Source organism: Ptiloglossa arizonensis, chromosome 12, assembly GCF_051014685.1.
Source record: "Ptiloglossa arizonensis isolate GNS036 chromosome 12, iyPtiAriz1_principal, whole genome shotgun sequence".
Taxonomy (NCBI): domain Eukaryota; kingdom Metazoa; phylum Arthropoda; class Insecta; order Hymenoptera; family Colletidae; genus Ptiloglossa; species Ptiloglossa arizonensis.
The window spans coordinates 13,190,980-13,209,082 of NC_135059.1; the positions used below are offsets into that span (position 1 = coordinate 13,190,980).

Here is an 18,103-nt window from a genome sequence, read left to right on the forward strand (position 1 = left end):
GTAATGTATAGTATTATTTTAACCAAGATTCAATTGAGACTTTTACAATCATTAATTCAGATAAGATTTTACAATATAAATTTTGTTGAAGAAGATTCACGCATCTGTATTAACATTTATTCAAAAGTAAACAATTTTAAATTGAAATTAAATTATCAAATGATATACTGTCAAAGGTATTTAAAAATGTTTATTTTTGCGTATTCGCGTAAGAAATGAAGAATTAATTTTACAAAGAAATAGAAATCTTAAAGAGACAGAAACCATCTCCAAAATTTATTATAATTCAAATGAAATTAAAAATTAGAATTGATTTGCATTTGCCGTTTTTAATCAACAAACTTTAAAACTCAAGTCTTATTGGATACGATAAATATCGTTTCTTGTAAAAGCTAATTGTATACAATGATCTCTTAGACAACCTTAGTCATTTAATCGTTACGTAAACAACGTAAACACAAAAAAATAGGTTTGCTGCATATCTATTTACATACATGATTATATAATCAATAAAAATATTTACAAATATTTGAAATTCCATTGAAAATATTTAAATTATTATTTGAATAGTTTTACAACAGTTTGAGTAAATCACGTAGGTATATATTTTTTTACACGTAATCAACGATTATTATCTAAACGTGACTTGCTGTCACTCGGGCTTGCTGCAGTAGCCAAAGTAATATCCCCACTATTCATGTTGGGCCTACCATGAGCTACGAATGAAGGAAGTGGAATAAATGAACAGTCAAGCGTAAGTACTGGGCTACCAGTTATGCAGCCTTAATCTAGAGGTTCGTCTATTCATATTATTAGAGTATTATTTTTTAAATAAGAATACTTTATTTCTCAAGGTTCTATGTTGTGTTTTAAATACGGTTTTATTCACATTCACAATTTAAAACAATACTTCAAATACTATCTAATTTCAGTTCACGATTTATTTCAGCCCTATAATCACCGTTACAAGTTATTTAAAATATTTTAAATTTTATTTTCCAAATTATCTAAATGAAGTTATTTTATTTCTTAAATGTTGTGTAATAAATTAGATAATTCTATTTCAAATTTTGTCGAGTTCCAATTCTGACCTCTGCCAGTGTTATTTTCTTTTAATTATCTAATGAGATTTTATTATCTCATAACAGCAACACGCCACCGATCGACCAATTTAAGAATAATGCGCTATCAATACGCAAGTTCCATATAGGCGTGATTTATGTTCCTCTCCCCTTTTAATTCACAAACGAAGAAGAATCGATCGCTTTTCGCTCCATGCGTTCCTCGCCGTTTCATTCGTTTGCGGAACGTGAGAATCGGCCTTCAACCTAGATTCGAAGGAGCCGTTTCGCGGTACCATCGCTTATACATCTCGATGTCAGGATAAATTGACGCTCAACTTGACCATTCCAAAAGGAGCACGTGTTTGAATGCAGATTGCGTGTGCACAGTTCTAACCTTTTATCGCGTCTATTTTTGAAAAAGACAGCCCTAATAAAGTGAAACACGTCGATCTTGAAGCGTTCGAACTACGTCTCTGAGAGGGACTTCCCTACGATGGAAGTATTGAACAGAATTGAAAATGAGTACTTGACGAGTGAACATCTCATCGGTTTCGAGAGCTACGAAGTAAGTCATGGCTGTCTCTGGTTTTTTCAGAGACTTTCGTTATGAACAACGCCAGAGCTGAACGTTATGAAGATTAATTACAAAATTTAAGTTTTCCATACATGCTTTATGGTATACTGTTATATAAATTTATATTTCATTTTTTGTTCATATACATTTTTGAGACGGTTATTTCTTATTTTTAGTTAACTTTCTTTTTAAGCTAACATTGTCCATTACTTTTCAAGTCGTTTGAAGTAATTTTCTGTGAATAATTATTTTTATCACTTACTTAAATGAAAAGTATTTGGTTTTTTTTAGTGTTGTACTGAATCAATGATGAATGTTCCTGATTTTTATGGATTTTGACCTATAATCATGAATGTAATTTTAGTACTTTATCGTGAATAATTTATGAAATATCAATTTTTGAAGCAATGCAGTTTTTTCTGTAATAGAAGCAACTTTCATAAGTTTTTATTGTTAATTTGTTTGGTAATTAAATTACTCAGTTAATCTTGTTTTGCATATAGAAACAGTATATACATAAATCATAATTTTGGTCAGTAGACAATAATGTGATAAATGTAGATACTTCAGATGTATGCATTTTTTATTTTAAAATATAATCTATTTATTACCTATATTAAATTTTTTATCACGAGTACATATCTACAGATATTTTGAATGTAAAGAATGAAATAAGATATATTATGCAACATGTTGTTATACATTTGCATTTAGCAGTCTTCAGTTCATAAAGTTTTTGTTTATGTATTTCGTCATAAAAATGAAATCAATTATGTAAGTTGAATAATAAACAGATATTCTGAAAGCAACATACTTATAAGTTGTAATATTTTGAACGATAGCTTCAATATTTTACACAAAATAATAAATTTAGATATTTATTTTCAGTATAGCTCTGTGGATACAAGTCCATTCAGTGTAAATGTTATGCATCCGTTTTGGAACAAAGTAGTTCAGGTATGTTTCTCATAAAAGTTTTTTCATTGTGTGTGTTTCTTTAATCCATTGAATTTCTAATGCAATATTATGATCCTTTTTCAGTACTGTCCAAAATGGGTTGCTCCAAATGTATTAACTTTCTCTGGATTTCTGTTTACTGTTCTGAACTTCATCATATTTTCCAAATATGATTACTACTTGTATGCATCTAGTGATGATAAACCACAATATCCGCCTATACCAAGATGGGTTTTTGCTCTAGGAGCATTTAATGTTTTCATGGCACATACACTTGGTGAGTACAAAAATTGTAAAGCATATTTTAAAATTTTTTATTAATTTATAAAAACTTTATGTTTAGTAATAATTCTTTCTTACACAGATGGTATTGATGGAAAACAAGCAAGGCGTACCGAAACATCTAGTCCCTTAGGAGAATTGTTTGATCATGGACTAGATAGTTGGACAACAATTTTTATTACAGTTTGTATATTCTCTGTGTTTGGTAGAACGGACCACAGTGTATCTCCACTAAGAATGTATTTCATACTTTGGAGTGTATTTACTAATTTCTATTTGACTCATTGGGAAAAGTATAACACTGGTGTATTATTCCTTCCTTGGGGATATGATTTATCCATGGTAGTAAGTTCTTTTCGCATTCAGTATTAGTATCACTACATTTCTATACATTAATGATATATTATCAATAATTTGAACAATTCATAATCATTACAAATTTTCAGGGTACTATCATAGTGTTTACTATATCGAGTATTGGCGGACATAAAGCCTGGAAATTCATATCACCTTGTGGAATATCAGTAGGAGTGATATTTGAATTGTTGCTCCATATTACTGCAATTGCGGCCAGTTTACCTGTGGTTCTCTGGAATATATATAAGTTAGTGCAGTCAGATCTAAGCATTTTATATCTCCTATTAAATGTTCTCGTTTAAAAATGTATTTTCTCTCCAGATCATACAGAGACAAGACTGGCAAAATGCGAACATTCCTAGATGCCATAGCACCTTTGTTTCCTTTAGGTATACTTTTCACAATTTCGACAATTTGGGTAGTGCATTCACCTAGCAATATCGTAGAGAAAGATCCCCGGATCGTTTTTTTGATGATTGGAACCATCTTTTCAAATATATGTGTAAGATGTTTAAACATATGATTAACCCTTTAAGCACTATGGACACTTATAATTTTTCGATCAGTATACTGTGTCTAGAGAATGCCTATAGGCAATCATCGAATATGCTTATAAATGTGACTATGGGATTTTCACGCATAACATGTACTAAACGACAAATTTTAATATTGAAAAGTTAATATATTTTAGAATAAAAGTTTTCTATTAATTTAATATTTTCATATTTAATTCATAAATAAGATCACTTTAATTTAATAATTTAGATTTATTAAATACATTATTAATATGTAAGTGATCTTATTTATGAATTAAATATGAAAATATTAAATTAATAGAAAACTTTTATTCTCAAATATATTAAGTTTTCAATATCATAAATAATTGACAGATATTTCAATATAATCTTAATTATAAATATATTCAATTAATTATTCAATAATTAATTACTACAATCGACTATTGAAAGTTAATTTGATATTAAATTTGTAGTGTCGGTTAATTGTATCGCAAATGAGCAATACTAGATGCGAGCTGTTGCCGTGGATATTGTTATCCGTAGGAGTTGCAGCGGCTTTTTCGTTTATCTTGCCTAGCATAGATCTGCCAATCATATATATCGTTACCATCGTGACTTTGGTAGCACATATTCGTTTTGGCTCTTGCGTGGTAAGATTTATACTTTCAGATTCAATCATTTTTTTAGAAGAATTGCATCTTGTTACTAGGACTTCTTATAGTGATTCATGCTTTTGGATGTCACTAATAAAGTGATTTCTTATCGTTTTAGGTACGCCAGATGTGTCGTCACTTCGGTATTTACACGTTCAGCATCAAGAATCGTACCGATTGACTACTTGTCGACTATACATGTTAAAAACGAAAAATAAATGAACAAGTCGGAGACAGTTACGAATCAGTGAGTACAGAGCAGACAAAGGGAAGGAAGAAACTTGACACGAAATTATCATTAACAATGAATTACATAAATGGAAAACTGTACGGTTTAAGGTTCTCGATCAAAGATGAAGAAACTTCTAAATATGCGAAACCAGGACAATGGATAAAACTAGCTAATTTATGCATTCAAACATCGCTAATCACATATTCAAAAAAAGAAGTACCTGTTAAGTGATCTTATTTAATTATTCGCAAAGATAAAATCATTTAAAACTCATGTTAGTGTAATACGTAATCTCAGAAATTATGCTTTTTTCATATTTCGATTGAGTTGACCTTTTCGGTGTTAAGATTCAAACGTTTAGTACACAATGCGTGTGAGCATCGCATTGTCGTATCTATGAATGAAGCGTATTCACCGAACGCCTAACTGTATTCACCGTACTGAACGCTTATAAATATTTGCAGTACCCAGAGGATTAATAAGCATTTAAGGCAATCGTAACGGATAAAGAGAGTACCCATCAACTTCTGTGTTGTCTTTTTTGTGTTCTATTCGTGTACTCTCTCTGTATGTAGGAGCATTTTTGTTTTTCATTTTAATCATTAAGCTTGCTCGATTCCATTATACAATAGACAATTGTTTTCTTCATGAAACTAGAAATCATCAGAATTCAAGTTCTCTTATTGTAAGAAATTTGAAACTATAGAAATCTACGGGTTAAACATTTCACGCCGCATCAATGCTGAGTTAGCTTAAGATAATGAACTTTGATATGGATTAATGAAGGAGGCATATGTTGGTGTATACTTGTAACATGATACGCGCCAGAGATATTATTTATTTTATGTAAGAATGCATATGTATGTTATTTTGCGTTTAAACAGAGACCTAACATCGACCCTTATTATCGATACAACAACGACACCATCAAATTGAAGTAACAGGCTTTCAAATTGCGAAATTATTACAAAGTAGACTAAAAATTAGAATTGTTAATTTGATGGAAAATGATAGGAATTCGTGTTTCTATCATGATATTTATGACGATTTGTTATGAAACGAATGACCAAAAACTGATTGTCCAGCGAGATTATTTCGTGTATATAACAATATATATATATTTTCTTTTGGAAATATAGAATGCGTGTTATTGTATACCCGGAATTATTGTACATTTGTTAGCTTTTCAACGTGGGAAAAATAACGCGCAGAATTATGGTCAGAATTTTAGAAAAGAAATTTTATTAGAACAAAAGTTGTACAATGTTTGTTTAGAAATAAGGAACATGTCTGATTTTTTGTAATTCACTCTAATAATTCTTCTAAGCTTTGTTGATATTTTTTTTGAAATTATCATTTATGGTTTGAAGATTTTTGCATTGAAAGCATGTTCTTCATGACAATAGTATGAATTATTTATGAACTAAAATTGATGGTCATTGAGTGACAAGCTAGAATACCAGGTCAAATGTTACCAAAATAAATTTATATAAATGTATATCTAACAGTTAGTAACTGCACATTAAATATTAGATAGCTATTGAAAGGCTCCACATCGGAAGAACAGAAATTAGAATCTTTTTTTAAGGTTCAAGTGAATTCAGTTTTAAGTTTAATTGTTATGATAACGTAAGTCAATTTAGAATAAATCAAATAATTTAAATATGCATTTTCATAGATTTTCATCAATTCATATGTAAAAATTTTGTGTTGGAAATTCTAAAAATAATCAAACAAGTAATTTTTTATTCTTATATTTAACACTTTACTAGTCTATTTTACATCATGGATATGCGTAACTGTAATTACTAAAATTGAATATGTTACTACCTGAAACAAAAATAAAATGTTTCAAATATTAGTTAGAATCAAATGTTCATAGGATTAACAATATTTTTTGTAAAATTTAGCATGTGTACATTTGTAATCTTGGATAAAAAATGTTTATGTATAGCAATTCTAAGATATTACATTTATTAACAGTTGTAACATTTATCGTATAATTGTGCAAACAGCATTCAGAAGTCTAAGAATTCAGAAGTCAAGAAAGTTATGCTTTCAGAATAATTAAATTGCTCCTGCTCTAACTAAATTGTTGTATAATTTTACTGTTTAAGTATTTAATTTTGTTTCAGTGTGATTATGCGTTGATTTATTATTTATATCTATTATCAATGGTAAATGTAATCATACTATTTTCCAAAAGTTTATTTCTGCCAAAGATATTAAAAAGATTTTGTGTAAATTGAATTTCATTCATCTTTTAAAATTGTTTTTTTATTTATATACTTCCAATGCACCCATCTATTTTCTTTGCAATTGTTCTCTTTAATTGTCCATTTAACAATTGATATTTCTAAAATTATAATATAGATAATACAACTTATTGATTTTAGAAACATTTTCATTAGTTGTATATTTTGAAAACTACAACAAAAGTTAAACATTAGTGAAAACTACATACTTAAACTTATCATGACTCCTGTGTGTAAACTTAGATATGAGCTGTATACATAAGACGTAGAATATTCAGAAATTCTGTTTTTTCTGAGAGCTAAGGTGTTCTGCTTTTATTTTGTCTCTTTCCTCGGGTAATGGAAGGTATGGCAAAATACCACGCTTTTTACGATCACGCCTTACTTTTGCCTAACAATTCATATACTTCTTATCCAATGTACCAACTACATTTATTAATTAGCTATTTGTACTGGCAATTAATCAGAATATATTTCCTATATTAGATGGGAACTTATGTATATCGATTAAATTTTATACAAATTGTGTGTACTAACTGCATTTTAAAGTTAAATGTATAGCAATAATAACTTGATAAAAATACATTAATAAAAATAATGCAATAGTATTACAATGACACATGAACAGACTAAGAGGAGACATATATCTTTATGATGTTATCCTGTCTTATTAGTACAAACAAATTAAACATATTATAATTTACCCAAAACTTTTTACAATTATTGTAATTTTGAAAATATACTTCACAATTTTCAGGCTTGTAATCGTTTTTGTCAAGACACATTAAACTCAAGTTATGTTCCTGAAATTGAAATTACATGTTAATTTAACAAATCGCTGCAAGAAAATATATATTTTCAAAATGATTAAGGTTAGGTAATCGGTGCAACGGCAAAAAGAATAATTATTATTTATGATTATTTATTTAAAAATTATATTTTGTGTTTTAAATTTAAAAATGGAATTTTTTTCGTAAATGGAATAAAAAAGAAAATTAATTAAAAAAAAATAACCTTTAAATTACAATACCTTAAGACATGGATTGCTTATTGCTTGATTATGTTGAAGATCATTTACCGATTGAATATTTTTTATTTGCGCGACTTCGGATGACTTTGAAGTATTCATTACGTTTCAATTTTTTCATTTACCTGACTTAATGAGTATAATTCGCATGTCAATGTCAAACACGTGAACCGAATATTTTCGTTTGCAATCGATTTTATAAAATACGTTCGATTATGTCGAACATATTACATAAAAAATCTAATTTTTTGCAATATTTTTATTTTAATAATAAAATTTCTATAAACACACATATGATAATTAAACTACATTTCATATATATTTTCTTCATCATATATTTACATATCGTTACAAAAGATGAAGTTTGTAACGCATACAATCTTACAAAGAAATTTCCATAATGATATCGGCTCTTGTGTTGTTTCTTAAAAAATATTCAAATACCCACGGAAGTATCTAAATATGATCTCTCTGGTTAATTATTTATTCTATACTGTCTCGCATGTGAATAATATTTGTTCAATCTCATATATCGCTGTTAGAAAAGAGATTGCGCAATGACGCATGATAATCGAAATACTAACTACACATTTCGTCGTTGGGAAAATAGGCGATTAATTTAAAAGTTTTTGTTTTCAATCTATTTTCTAAACAGCGGCTACCCGTTTGTAAAAGTGAGACACGATATTTACAATGTCAAACGTATTTGTCAAATCCATGTACTCGACGAAACAATAAATATCATGGGTAGTATCTAAACTATAATTCGTCGCACTGATATCAAACAATGGGAACATATTAATTAGTACATATTAATGTAAAACATAATATTATGTTTTTTACATTAAAATACATGAGAAAATAATTCAAACAATAATTAAATGCTTGTAAATCGCAATAACGTTAATTTTCTATAGCTCATGTTTTGTGCGCGCGAATAACGCATAAAATGTTTCTACAACAAACGTCTTGAACTTTCTATTATTTATATAATTGGATTCGTGGGATTTTTAAAATAGAAAAAGGGAACGCAGAATCGTATCAATGTAACTGCAGGTACAGGAACATTATACTGGTGGAAGTACAATGCACTACAAATGTTAGAAATTTGCACCTGGAAAATAAAATTTTTAAACTTATTCTTCTTTGACTACAAACATTAGAATTCATTTATTTAAGAAGATTAAATATCTTCAGTTACCTGTTCCTCATTGATTACTATTTTCTCATTTCTACTTTTATTCTACGTGTTTTCAAAATTCTGTTGTACCTTTTGCCATTTGGCTACCATACTAGATACCTCTTTATGTTTCTTACTGATACCAACTCTCGTCTGAAAATATAGTACAAGATAATCTCCAATTCTTTTTTCTGTCCCTTTCTAATTTAGAGTTTTACCTTTTTTCTCTTCTTTTCCTTCGTTGTAGTCTCAATAGGAGGAAGTTCTTGTTCCACGTCTACGTTTGTTTCTTCTGTCGGTAAAGACGATAGTTCCGTTGCCAAGGTATCTTGTCTCTGAGCGGCTTTTTCGGTCCCACTGTTTTCTATGCGAGCTATGTCACTGTAAAACGAATCGAGAGCGGATACCAGAGACTCCTTAGCCGTTTTAACAGGTGGTTTCTCTATCACCTTGTGATTCGTATATATAGGCGTATAATCCGGTATCAGTTGAATCGCTGGTTGTACACCATGCTTGTGTGGAAGTACTAAGGCCGCTGGCTGTTCGACCAATGCAAAATGCTTAATAATATTTAATAGAAATTACATATAAAATTAATAAAACTATTCCCCTTAAAAACTTACAGAATGCAAGTGTTGATGGTAAGCTGGATACTGAAGATAATGTTCTTGAACTATAGCTGCTGGATGACTTAAAATAGAAACTGTTGGATCCCTTGCAGTTGCCTCGTAAAGTGTGCCACCCTGTGGTTGCACAGTACTGTATATAATTCTTTTCAAAGCAGTTGCAGGTAATTCATAAGGCGCCTCAGTTAAATCTACACCTGGTGGTAGAGGTTCTACATTGGTTACATTTGCAAGGCTAGAGGTTTGAGGTGACAATGATGCTGAAGAATGAGTAGATATGGAAGGATTTTCCAGTTGGTTCACCTCTCCAATTACTGTTCCCTCTACAAAAGAAAATGAACTGACTTGAATATATAATCTTACTAAAATCGATAACTCATTTAATAAAATATTTACCTTCTCCCAGTCGTTGCTTTTTGCCATCCAACATATCATTATTTTTATCCCGTTTTCTTTTATCCTTTTTCAAATCATTTGCATATATTCTTGGGGGTGGAGGTGGGCTTGGGTTTGAAATTTGTGGCGGAGGTGGAGCTTCGACATCAGTATTCCGTGGAATTATCACATCTTCGATTGTCTCACTGCTTTCTTGTGGTTTCTTTGGTTTTGATTTCAGTCCTTCTTCTTCTGCTGCTATGAAGAAAAAACACGATATAGAAATTGTTTTTGTTTATAAAAGAGTTTTACAAACTGTTAAGTTGTTTCAACTAATAACAGAAACACTAGCTATGGAAGTCTCAAAGCAGCATTCAATATTTTCAATGCTTTTGTAAACTTTTCATTACATCATACCAGGAATAATCATTTCTTCCTGGTCCATTGGCGGAGGTGTTGAGCAAATTTCCATTTCTTCTGCGCCACCGGCGATGCCAGTGTCCGGATAGGTCCATTGCGTTATTCCAGTGGTAGTGTTCTGGTAATAATATCGCTTATGCGACCTGGAAAAAATCCCACCGAAGAATGTAGCACAAAGAGGAGGATGATGGACTTACTTGCATGTTTACATTGACAGACAAACTTTCGAGGGACGTTCCTCCTTGAAAAGAACGTCCTCCCGAGTTCTGAAGCGACTTATTAGCTAGAAAACAATCAATTAATACTCCTACCTGCGACTCGGTGTGCCATTAACTCAGGGAGGCCCTTTTATTACAAAAGGATTAAGTGTTACTTAGCGGTTACATAGAAGGCGCTCTCTTCCGCAACACGAACATCGAGTTTACGTCGACAACGTCTGCGTTACGCTAACGAAATTAAGTGAATTGGTTATGAATATTCTAGGGATAATCCCTTTTCATTTTTTCTTTTTAAGACACGACGAGCACTCGCTTAGGAAATAGAAGGGCTTGAATTGTCACATATTTTTTTCTTTACACGTGTTAGAGTTACAATTTTTTGTGAATGCATTTAACAAGAATTGCATATAAGACAATGAAAATAGATACATAAAAAGTAATTTACAAAATGAAATGCTGAGGTATGAATTTGCGAAATATTTACATAAAAAAAGCGCGTGTAACATGTGTCATGGTTCTTCAAACAATTGTTACTATACACAAAACTTATTCCGATGAATTAGTGAATTTTTTCAAATTAAGCAGCATCTTTGAAGTCCAGCTTCCACCATGTAGCTTCATCCAAATACAACTTGAGTTAATTGTTTAGGTTTCTTTTGATACTTGGCATTTCCATCGATCAAATTTTGTTTGTATAATCTTCTTTTTAATTTTCAGGTGTCTCTTCGAGTTATTAAGTAGTGTATTAAACACTTTTATGATTCAAGTTCCATTCTCAACATTCTTCAAATTGAATGTCTATCTATGGATTTATATTTTTACTTTTAACTGAGCAGCAGTTCTAGTATGTCTTCCATTCATATTGTCTGTTACAGTTTTTGTTCCTTCAGGTAGAATACTGAAATAAGTTTTCAGGTTCCTTTACCTTTAAGTTTTGCTTTGATTCTCAATTTACTTAGGAGTATACACTAATAGCTGCATAGGCTTCCTACTTTGAATCATGAGATGGTGTCTATAATGTTCATAGAATTTTCCATAAGTTCTTTATTCATACTTTTACATGTGCAGTACACATATTATCTGGATTCACTCTGAAGGATTCACTCTGAACACAGACCTATCTTTATTACTACAGTGATTAAGTTGTTTGAGAAAAACAACGCGGTACTTTTTGTATATATATTTGTGTATAAACAAAATCTGTATTTCAATAAAGGTAAATCTATAGATTTTATAAAGACTTTTACAATCTTTTACTCTGAAAGTGATAAAATCAAATTGATTAAGTCCTTGGAATTAGTAAAATCCAATAAGGTATTCAACTGGTTTTATATATTTTAAAAATGTAAAATAATGTGAAATGGAGAAAGTTATTTCTTGTACTAGAAAAGGTATGAAGATTTTCAATAGAGTTCTAATATTAAAGAAATAAAAGAATTAGACAATTACTGTTTGTACTAGAAGATTGAAATACAGCTCCAAAAAAATTAATTCAAAACAAAAAGCCCTGGATTAACACTTATTAACACCTTCAAGCTTCTGGCTGTAATGGTATGTGCAAAGATTACATGATTGAAGACTCGTAGAATAGTGATGTGTATAACATACCACGATGTTTTGTATGGAACGATTCATGTTTATTTATATGAAATAATACACAAATTTTAGATGGTATACTATACCTATCCCACTGACAAAGCCATCCTGGTGGTGCTGCATCTTGTTCCAAGCGTTCCAGTTCATGACTGGTGTCAGTCAACCATCTACGCAAGTAACTCTTTTCTAAGCAACCTCCTTCCCATGCGACAAACAATGTCTGAAACACAATAAGTAGTATTGCTAAATCATTAAATCTCCTAAATGTGGTAATTTTTTAATGTATCGAAATAAGACGAGGACATTATTTACCTGTAACTGTATTGACATCATTTGAACAGGGGACACACTTGGTTTTCCCTCAGACAGAAACTTCAATTTTTCAAGTATAATCTGCGACAGCAAATTCACTTCTCCTTCCTCTTCCTTCAAATCGCCAGGTGTTTCAGAAGGCGTGTTTACTTTTTCTTCGATATTACTTGAGTCCTCCTTAAAATTTGTAATGTTTTCCGTTGTATCTTCTTGTATAATATTATTCTGTTCTTCTTGACAATCAACACGTAATTCATCATCACGTTCAGCATTGTCAAGCGAATTTATTTCCTCCTGTTGTACCTCAACTTCCAATTTGGTTGCCTCTCCTTCATCATTTATTTTAGTTTTTGTAGAGGGAACTGAAAAAAGCGCTCATTTCAATATAATTCAGATGGCAGAGATTAACAAGAAGTATCAGCATTCTTACCGTCAAATGCAATTCTTTTTTTTCGTTGAAAATATTTGTTGCGTCCGTGTAAATTGTCGAGAAACTTGTTCAATTTTTGTCCTTCACCTTCCTGTTTTGTGCCTAGTTCTTCTCCACATTCTGCTCCTTCTGAAACACCTTCATTGTCTTGTTCCTCGATATTCTTTATTTCAATATTAATATCGTTATCATTATTGTCTATCACTTGACTATCATCAAGAATAGTGTACTTGTTCTGGTTAGTTCTGCGCAACAGGGACACACATTCTGTAGTGATATCAGTTTGAGGAATCGGAAATAAAGCCTTCCTCTCCTGTTTAATTTCAGATTCTTCCTCAACGTCAGAATCCTCGTCATAACCAGGCACCAAGGAAATGCGGAAATCCAAATCGGAATTAAGATTATGTTTGTTACCGCTATTTTTTGTTCCGGTTGTTTTAGTATCCTTCGTTGTTTGATTATCATTGTTAGCGTTGCATTCATCAGACTCTTCCAATATTACTTGACTTTTTAAGTACTTTGCCTCTTTTTCTTCAGTCAATTTAGAATCTAACAATATTTCTGTCTTCGTATCTTTTATGGAGTCTTTGTTATCATAGTCTTTGTCTGGATTTTGAGAAGTTGCTGGTAGCTGTGGTTGTGTTACAGGCGTTGATGGAGAAAATAATTCAATGCTTCTTGATTTTGTCATTGAATTTGTATTTATCGATTCAGCCACAGACATGGAGTGAACTTCATTTTTCAAATGATTCTCATCTACGATATCTGAATCACTTTCATCACTCCCATAAGATGTTATCATTTCTATTTTTCTACAAAGATAAATTTTTATGTTCATCAAGAATGATAACATTGCATTACTGAAAGAAACATTAATCTTTTTAACAATATACCCATCATCGGACTCATTATCCATTGTATCGGATGTATTTGCTGTATCTTGATCGGCTTGATGCTCTCGTTTTTGAACAGTTTCATTGCAAATATATCTATTACGATTTCGAACCACTACTTCTCTTGGTATCATACCTTCAGGTATATTCTCATGAGATTGCTGATCTGAAAAAATGATCTATAATTTGGTAGAGAACTCGACTTGATGAGAAAAAAACAAATAACTCTTAGAAATATAATTACATGCAACAGACGAGAAATCAACCCAGTGCGATTCTTGCATCGAAAGTGATTTCACAACAGAATTTGTTTTAACATTGTTTTTTAAATACCGTAGTTCCTCTGGCATCTCCCATGTTACCTCATTGGTTTCAATGTGCCAATAGTAAGGATAACCTGAGGACTCGTCTAAACATTCTCGCCACACTATAAAAAATATGTATAGATAAAAGTTCTTAATATTGTAGACCAGTTTCTAATAATATAGAACTCATTATAACAGTCTTACTGAGTGCTTGTTGATTTATATGATGCACAGAATGTGCATTGGTATTTGTAGTTAGGACAGAATTACTAGAATCATTTGGATGTGATTGTTTGGGTGCAATAAGTTGAATTTCCTGCAAATTATATATGTACAATGTATTACACATAAAGTGGTTTATCTATAAAACAATTTTTAAGTATACAGAAATGTATACAAAAAATTTACTTGCCTTAAGGAAATTATTTACTTGATCGTCCAACTTACAAACATCTTTTTTAGCATCTTCGTTATCGCTATCTGAATTGTAGTGGCAAAGTAAATTTGCCAAGGGATTTGCAGGTACATTTTGTCCAGAGTAATCATTACTTACTTGTTTGCGTTTATCTAAAAACCATTAAAAAATCAATATGGTTGTGTTTCAGAGAATAGTGCAAAGTCTTACATGTACAAATGAAACTTTTATTCTTTTCTGTGATCATCTTTATAATAGCAAAATTATAATATTTTATTATTTTTTTGTATAAAATATTTGTAATGTATATAATAAAATTATTGTTATTTTTATATATAATGGTCAGAATAATACTAAAAAGGTAACAATAAAAAAATTTGTAGTTACATGCGTCTCTAGAAACAAATTTCATATATATACTACTCACAAATATTACAATGCATCTAAAACATCTCTTATATATTAATACAAATATTTGTACAAAAATATATATCTTTACTCTGTACATGTTCCCCATGAGACCCAGCTTGTGCCTGATTAATTTCTAAGACAGGTCTTCTTTGACGTCGCTTCATAATAAAACATAAGTTAAATTGTGTATGCTACACAAAATAGATATATCTAAAAAAAAATAAATGAAACAATAATTTTGATACTGTAGTTGAATCAGATTGTTCGATGCAACAAAGTAAATTTGTATAGCTTCATACGTACACTTAACGCGAAAATATATTTTCGTATAAGTAATGTACGAAACCCGTTCATAACCTCAAAATATTATAGATCTGTAAGCTCGATCAGTTTCAACATTGAAGATATAATTAAAACCTAAATAGATGAGAATCATTCGATAAAGACAGTGAAGTGTATAAAAATATAATATTATAATTTTGTCGTCTTCCCTAAAAAACTTTAAAAAATTGTAGACATAAAAAATTGAGGTTATGCACAATTTCGGCAAAAAGTCATATTGCCTCCTACAGCGTATGTACACCGGTCACTGAATACTTTTTATTAATGATGAACCTCACGACATTTTGGTCAATTGGCGCCACCTGACGAAACATTCGAGAATTTAAATTACTTCGACTCATAGCGCGAAATTTGAAACTCATTTCATATTGAATCACTTTAAACTGTCCACTGTCTTAGAATAAAAGACTTAATAATTTTTTAATTAAAAAATTCGAAATACCTACATTAGATCATTTTACGACTAAATAGTAAATTAAAAGTTTTAAGAAGTTTGTATTGAAGCCCAAAAAGTAGATATAAAGGAACATTTTCGGTTTAAGAAACACGCTTACAAGGCAACTACTTATAACATATTTATTTATAATGTTTTAATAATATACTCCTTACCGTAGACATATATTTATATCATATGGCAGCATAGTATAATGACATTGTATAATATAGGTGAGGTGACTGACAGAACGATTCATATTTTAATTCTTTCTGTTTTTCGGTCGTGGAACGACACCGGCGAACGTTTTTTCGCTCGCACATTCCATACACACGTCTTTACAAGCACACGCTCATACATACCGTTCCAACCTCGATATCATCTTGCCTAGGAATCTTTTTTCACCCTAGATCAATCTCTGCCCCTTGTATATTCTTGATCGTGAATCGATCGACGCTGGAACTCACAATGGCGCCTTTCTATCCAAAAAATTCTCTCATCCCATTTCCAATAATTCCTCGCTCCTCCCTCCTTTCACCGTCATCGATTCGATTAATTAGCATTCAACTAATGGCGTGTCACGGCGTGCGTGCGTGCGCACACCGACCGCAAGTGCGAACCGACACGATAGTCAATAGTGACGATCGCAACTACGGTATCTACATATGCAGCTCGTTTATTATGCTCATAACATTGTCTCATACTTACTAGGCTAGTTAAAATATCAATATATTATAATATACTCTATGTAACGATAATGCAACATCTTTGTTAATTTATTACACTTTGCAACTTAGAAAAATAGTCCTGGTTAGGAGTGGCCGCGTCCCGTGGGATCTCACGATCGTTCAAATTTTCACGAGATTTCATGATTACCGATCGGTCGATAAGCACGGGAAGCACAATACCGATCGATCATCATCTAGGGAATTTATTTCTTCCGGTTATTGAACCTGATTTAACACACAGATAGTTGTGTAATACATAACTTCCATACAAACATGATACTTTGATTCTTATTATATTGTTACTTCGTTCGATATTAAGTAATGAAATAATAAGCATCAAATTTTTAATTTTGTTCAGGCATCGAACATTAATGGTTTCAAGTTAAATTGGACCGAGGAATGGCTGAATCGTTATTCATACGCCCAAAGAAATTGTTTAAGAAGATTATCTAATTGACTGAATTTCCCATTGTGCTTTCGTAGTTCAAAAAAGAAAGATTTCTTATAAATTAGCAGGATACTGAATCTTTTGAATTATCTTTCATGGACATATATGCCAGAGTTTTTAAATATTAATGAATTGAGATTTTGAATAAAACAAAGACGGGGATTTTAGTAAGATTTAAAGTTCGGGTGATTGGCAACACTTGGAACATATTTCTTTTAACGTCGAAAATAATATTCTGCAGCAACATGTTTTTAACGTATGAAATTCTAATCACTATTTGTAAGCTAGTCGAGATTAGACGTTTGACTTGCTATTACTCAATCTCTGAATACGTTTTTGGTAATTTCTTAAAAATCCCAGACTTGGTATAGGATTTTGATATTCATAATTTCCTACGAACAATTAATTATTTATCTTTTTTTTTAATAAATTATCGTCGATCGATGGAACCAATAAAATCAAGAACTCGAAACGATCAAATCGGGTAATACGAACATTTAACAAGCTCTGCAGGATTGTTTGTAAGTAAGTCAATTGTTTATTGTTACCTTTCAGCAAGTAAACGAACGTTTAGCAAGAACACGCGATGCGGTCACGGCACAATAAAATCTATAAAAACAATCAACGGAACAACGGTAGTACTATCTCTTTGAAATTGTCACGCTCTACTATGTCTACTGTTGATTTATAATCGATCGACGATCGCTAGAATCGTCGAACTTTCTCTTGGATTAGCGTGGACTTAACACCGACTAAATCGTTACCAAAATCGGTAACGTTAGAACCCTACTTTTACGATTTCTTACATACTCGAGATTTATTGATTCGCTATCAAGCGTCATCCTTAACGCGTTGGCAGTCAATGTACGATCGAATACTATATATTATCATGAATCCTTCGACTTTCGACGATGGTGTAAAATAACGGAATGCACGGTATATATGTTCGAGTATTTGAAATCTCTAGTCGATTCGAAAATCTTTAGTTTACGTGTCCTTTATTGAAATTCTAATTATCGATCACGTGCATTGACAGCCCGCGCACTTTCAAA

General features: G+C 31.1%; 3 protein-coding genes across 11 annotated transcripts; 1 reads left to right on the forward strand and 2 right to left on the reverse strand.

Annotated features, from left to right (window-relative positions):
- Positions 1-648: 648 nt before the first annotated feature.
- On the forward strand, positions 649-6,827 carry LOC143153139 (ethanolaminephosphotransferase 1). 3 transcript variants are annotated; one of them, XM_076324015.1, is made up of 9 exons: positions 649-794; positions 1,149-1,629; positions 2,527-2,595; positions 2,680-2,872; positions 2,960-3,222; positions 3,324-3,481; positions 3,556-3,736; positions 4,226-4,402; positions 4,524-6,811. In XM_076324015.1, the coding sequence occupies exons 2-9, from the start codon at positions 1,558-1,560 to the stop codon at positions 4,584-4,586; spliced, it is 1,176 nt and encodes a 391-aa protein (XP_076180130.1). In that variant the 5' UTR covers positions 649-794; positions 1,149-1,557; the 3' UTR covers positions 4,587-6,811. The 3 variants fall into 3 exon arrangements, with proteins under 3 accessions (XP_076180130.1, XP_076180131.1, XP_076180132.1); XM_076324016.1 differs by having other exon boundaries at positions 675-754; XM_076324017.1 differs by lacking the exons at positions 649-794; positions 1,149-1,629 and adding an exon at positions 1,723-1,740 and having other exon boundaries at positions 2,513-2,595; positions 4,524-6,827.
- Positions 6,251-8,173, reverse strand: LOC143153140 (coiled-coil-helix-coiled-coil-helix domain-containing protein 7). Of its 6 annotated transcripts, none has more exons than XR_012993723.1 (4): positions 7,923-8,173; positions 7,597-7,695; positions 7,102-7,283; positions 6,331-6,467 (listed from the first exon to the last, which is right to left on the reverse strand). XR_012993723.1 is itself a non-coding variant. In XM_076324019.1 (3 exons), the coding sequence occupies exons 1-3, from the start codon at positions 8,019-8,021 to the stop codon at positions 6,411-6,413; spliced, it is 255 nt and encodes an 84-aa protein (XP_076180134.1). In that variant the 5' UTR covers positions 8,022-8,173; the 3' UTR covers positions 6,251-6,410. The 6 variants fall into 6 exon arrangements, 4 of the variants coding, with proteins under 4 accessions (XP_076180134.1, XP_076180133.1, XP_076180136.1 ...); XR_012993724.1 differs by lacking the exon at positions 6,331-6,467 and adding an exon at positions 6,716-6,993; XM_076324019.1 differs by lacking the exon at positions 7,102-7,283 and having other exon boundaries at positions 6,251-6,467.
- Positions 8,174-8,232: 59 nt separating this feature from the next.
- LOC143153138 (uncharacterized) lies at positions 8,233-15,676 on the reverse strand. Of its 2 annotated transcripts, none has more exons than XM_076324013.1 (15): positions 15,404-15,676; positions 15,189-15,310; positions 14,687-14,841; positions 14,479-14,590; positions 14,214-14,396; positions 13,970-14,135; positions 13,077-13,888; positions 12,647-13,008; positions 12,421-12,554; positions 10,518-10,663; positions 10,122-10,358; positions 9,723-10,048; positions 9,318-9,638; positions 9,121-9,252; positions 8,233-9,033 (listed from the first exon to the last, which is right to left on the reverse strand). In XM_076324013.1, exons 2-14 carry the CDS (start codon positions 15,262-15,264, stop codon positions 9,163-9,165), a joined length of 3,120 nt encoding a protein of 1,039 aa, XP_076180128.1. In that variant the 5' UTR covers positions 15,265-15,310; positions 15,404-15,676; the 3' UTR covers positions 8,233-9,033; positions 9,121-9,162. The 2 variants fall into 2 exon arrangements, with proteins under 2 accessions (XP_076180128.1, XP_076180129.1); XM_076324014.1 differs by having other exon boundaries at positions 8,234-9,033; positions 10,122-10,355.
- Positions 15,677-18,103: the final 2,427 nt, after the last annotated feature.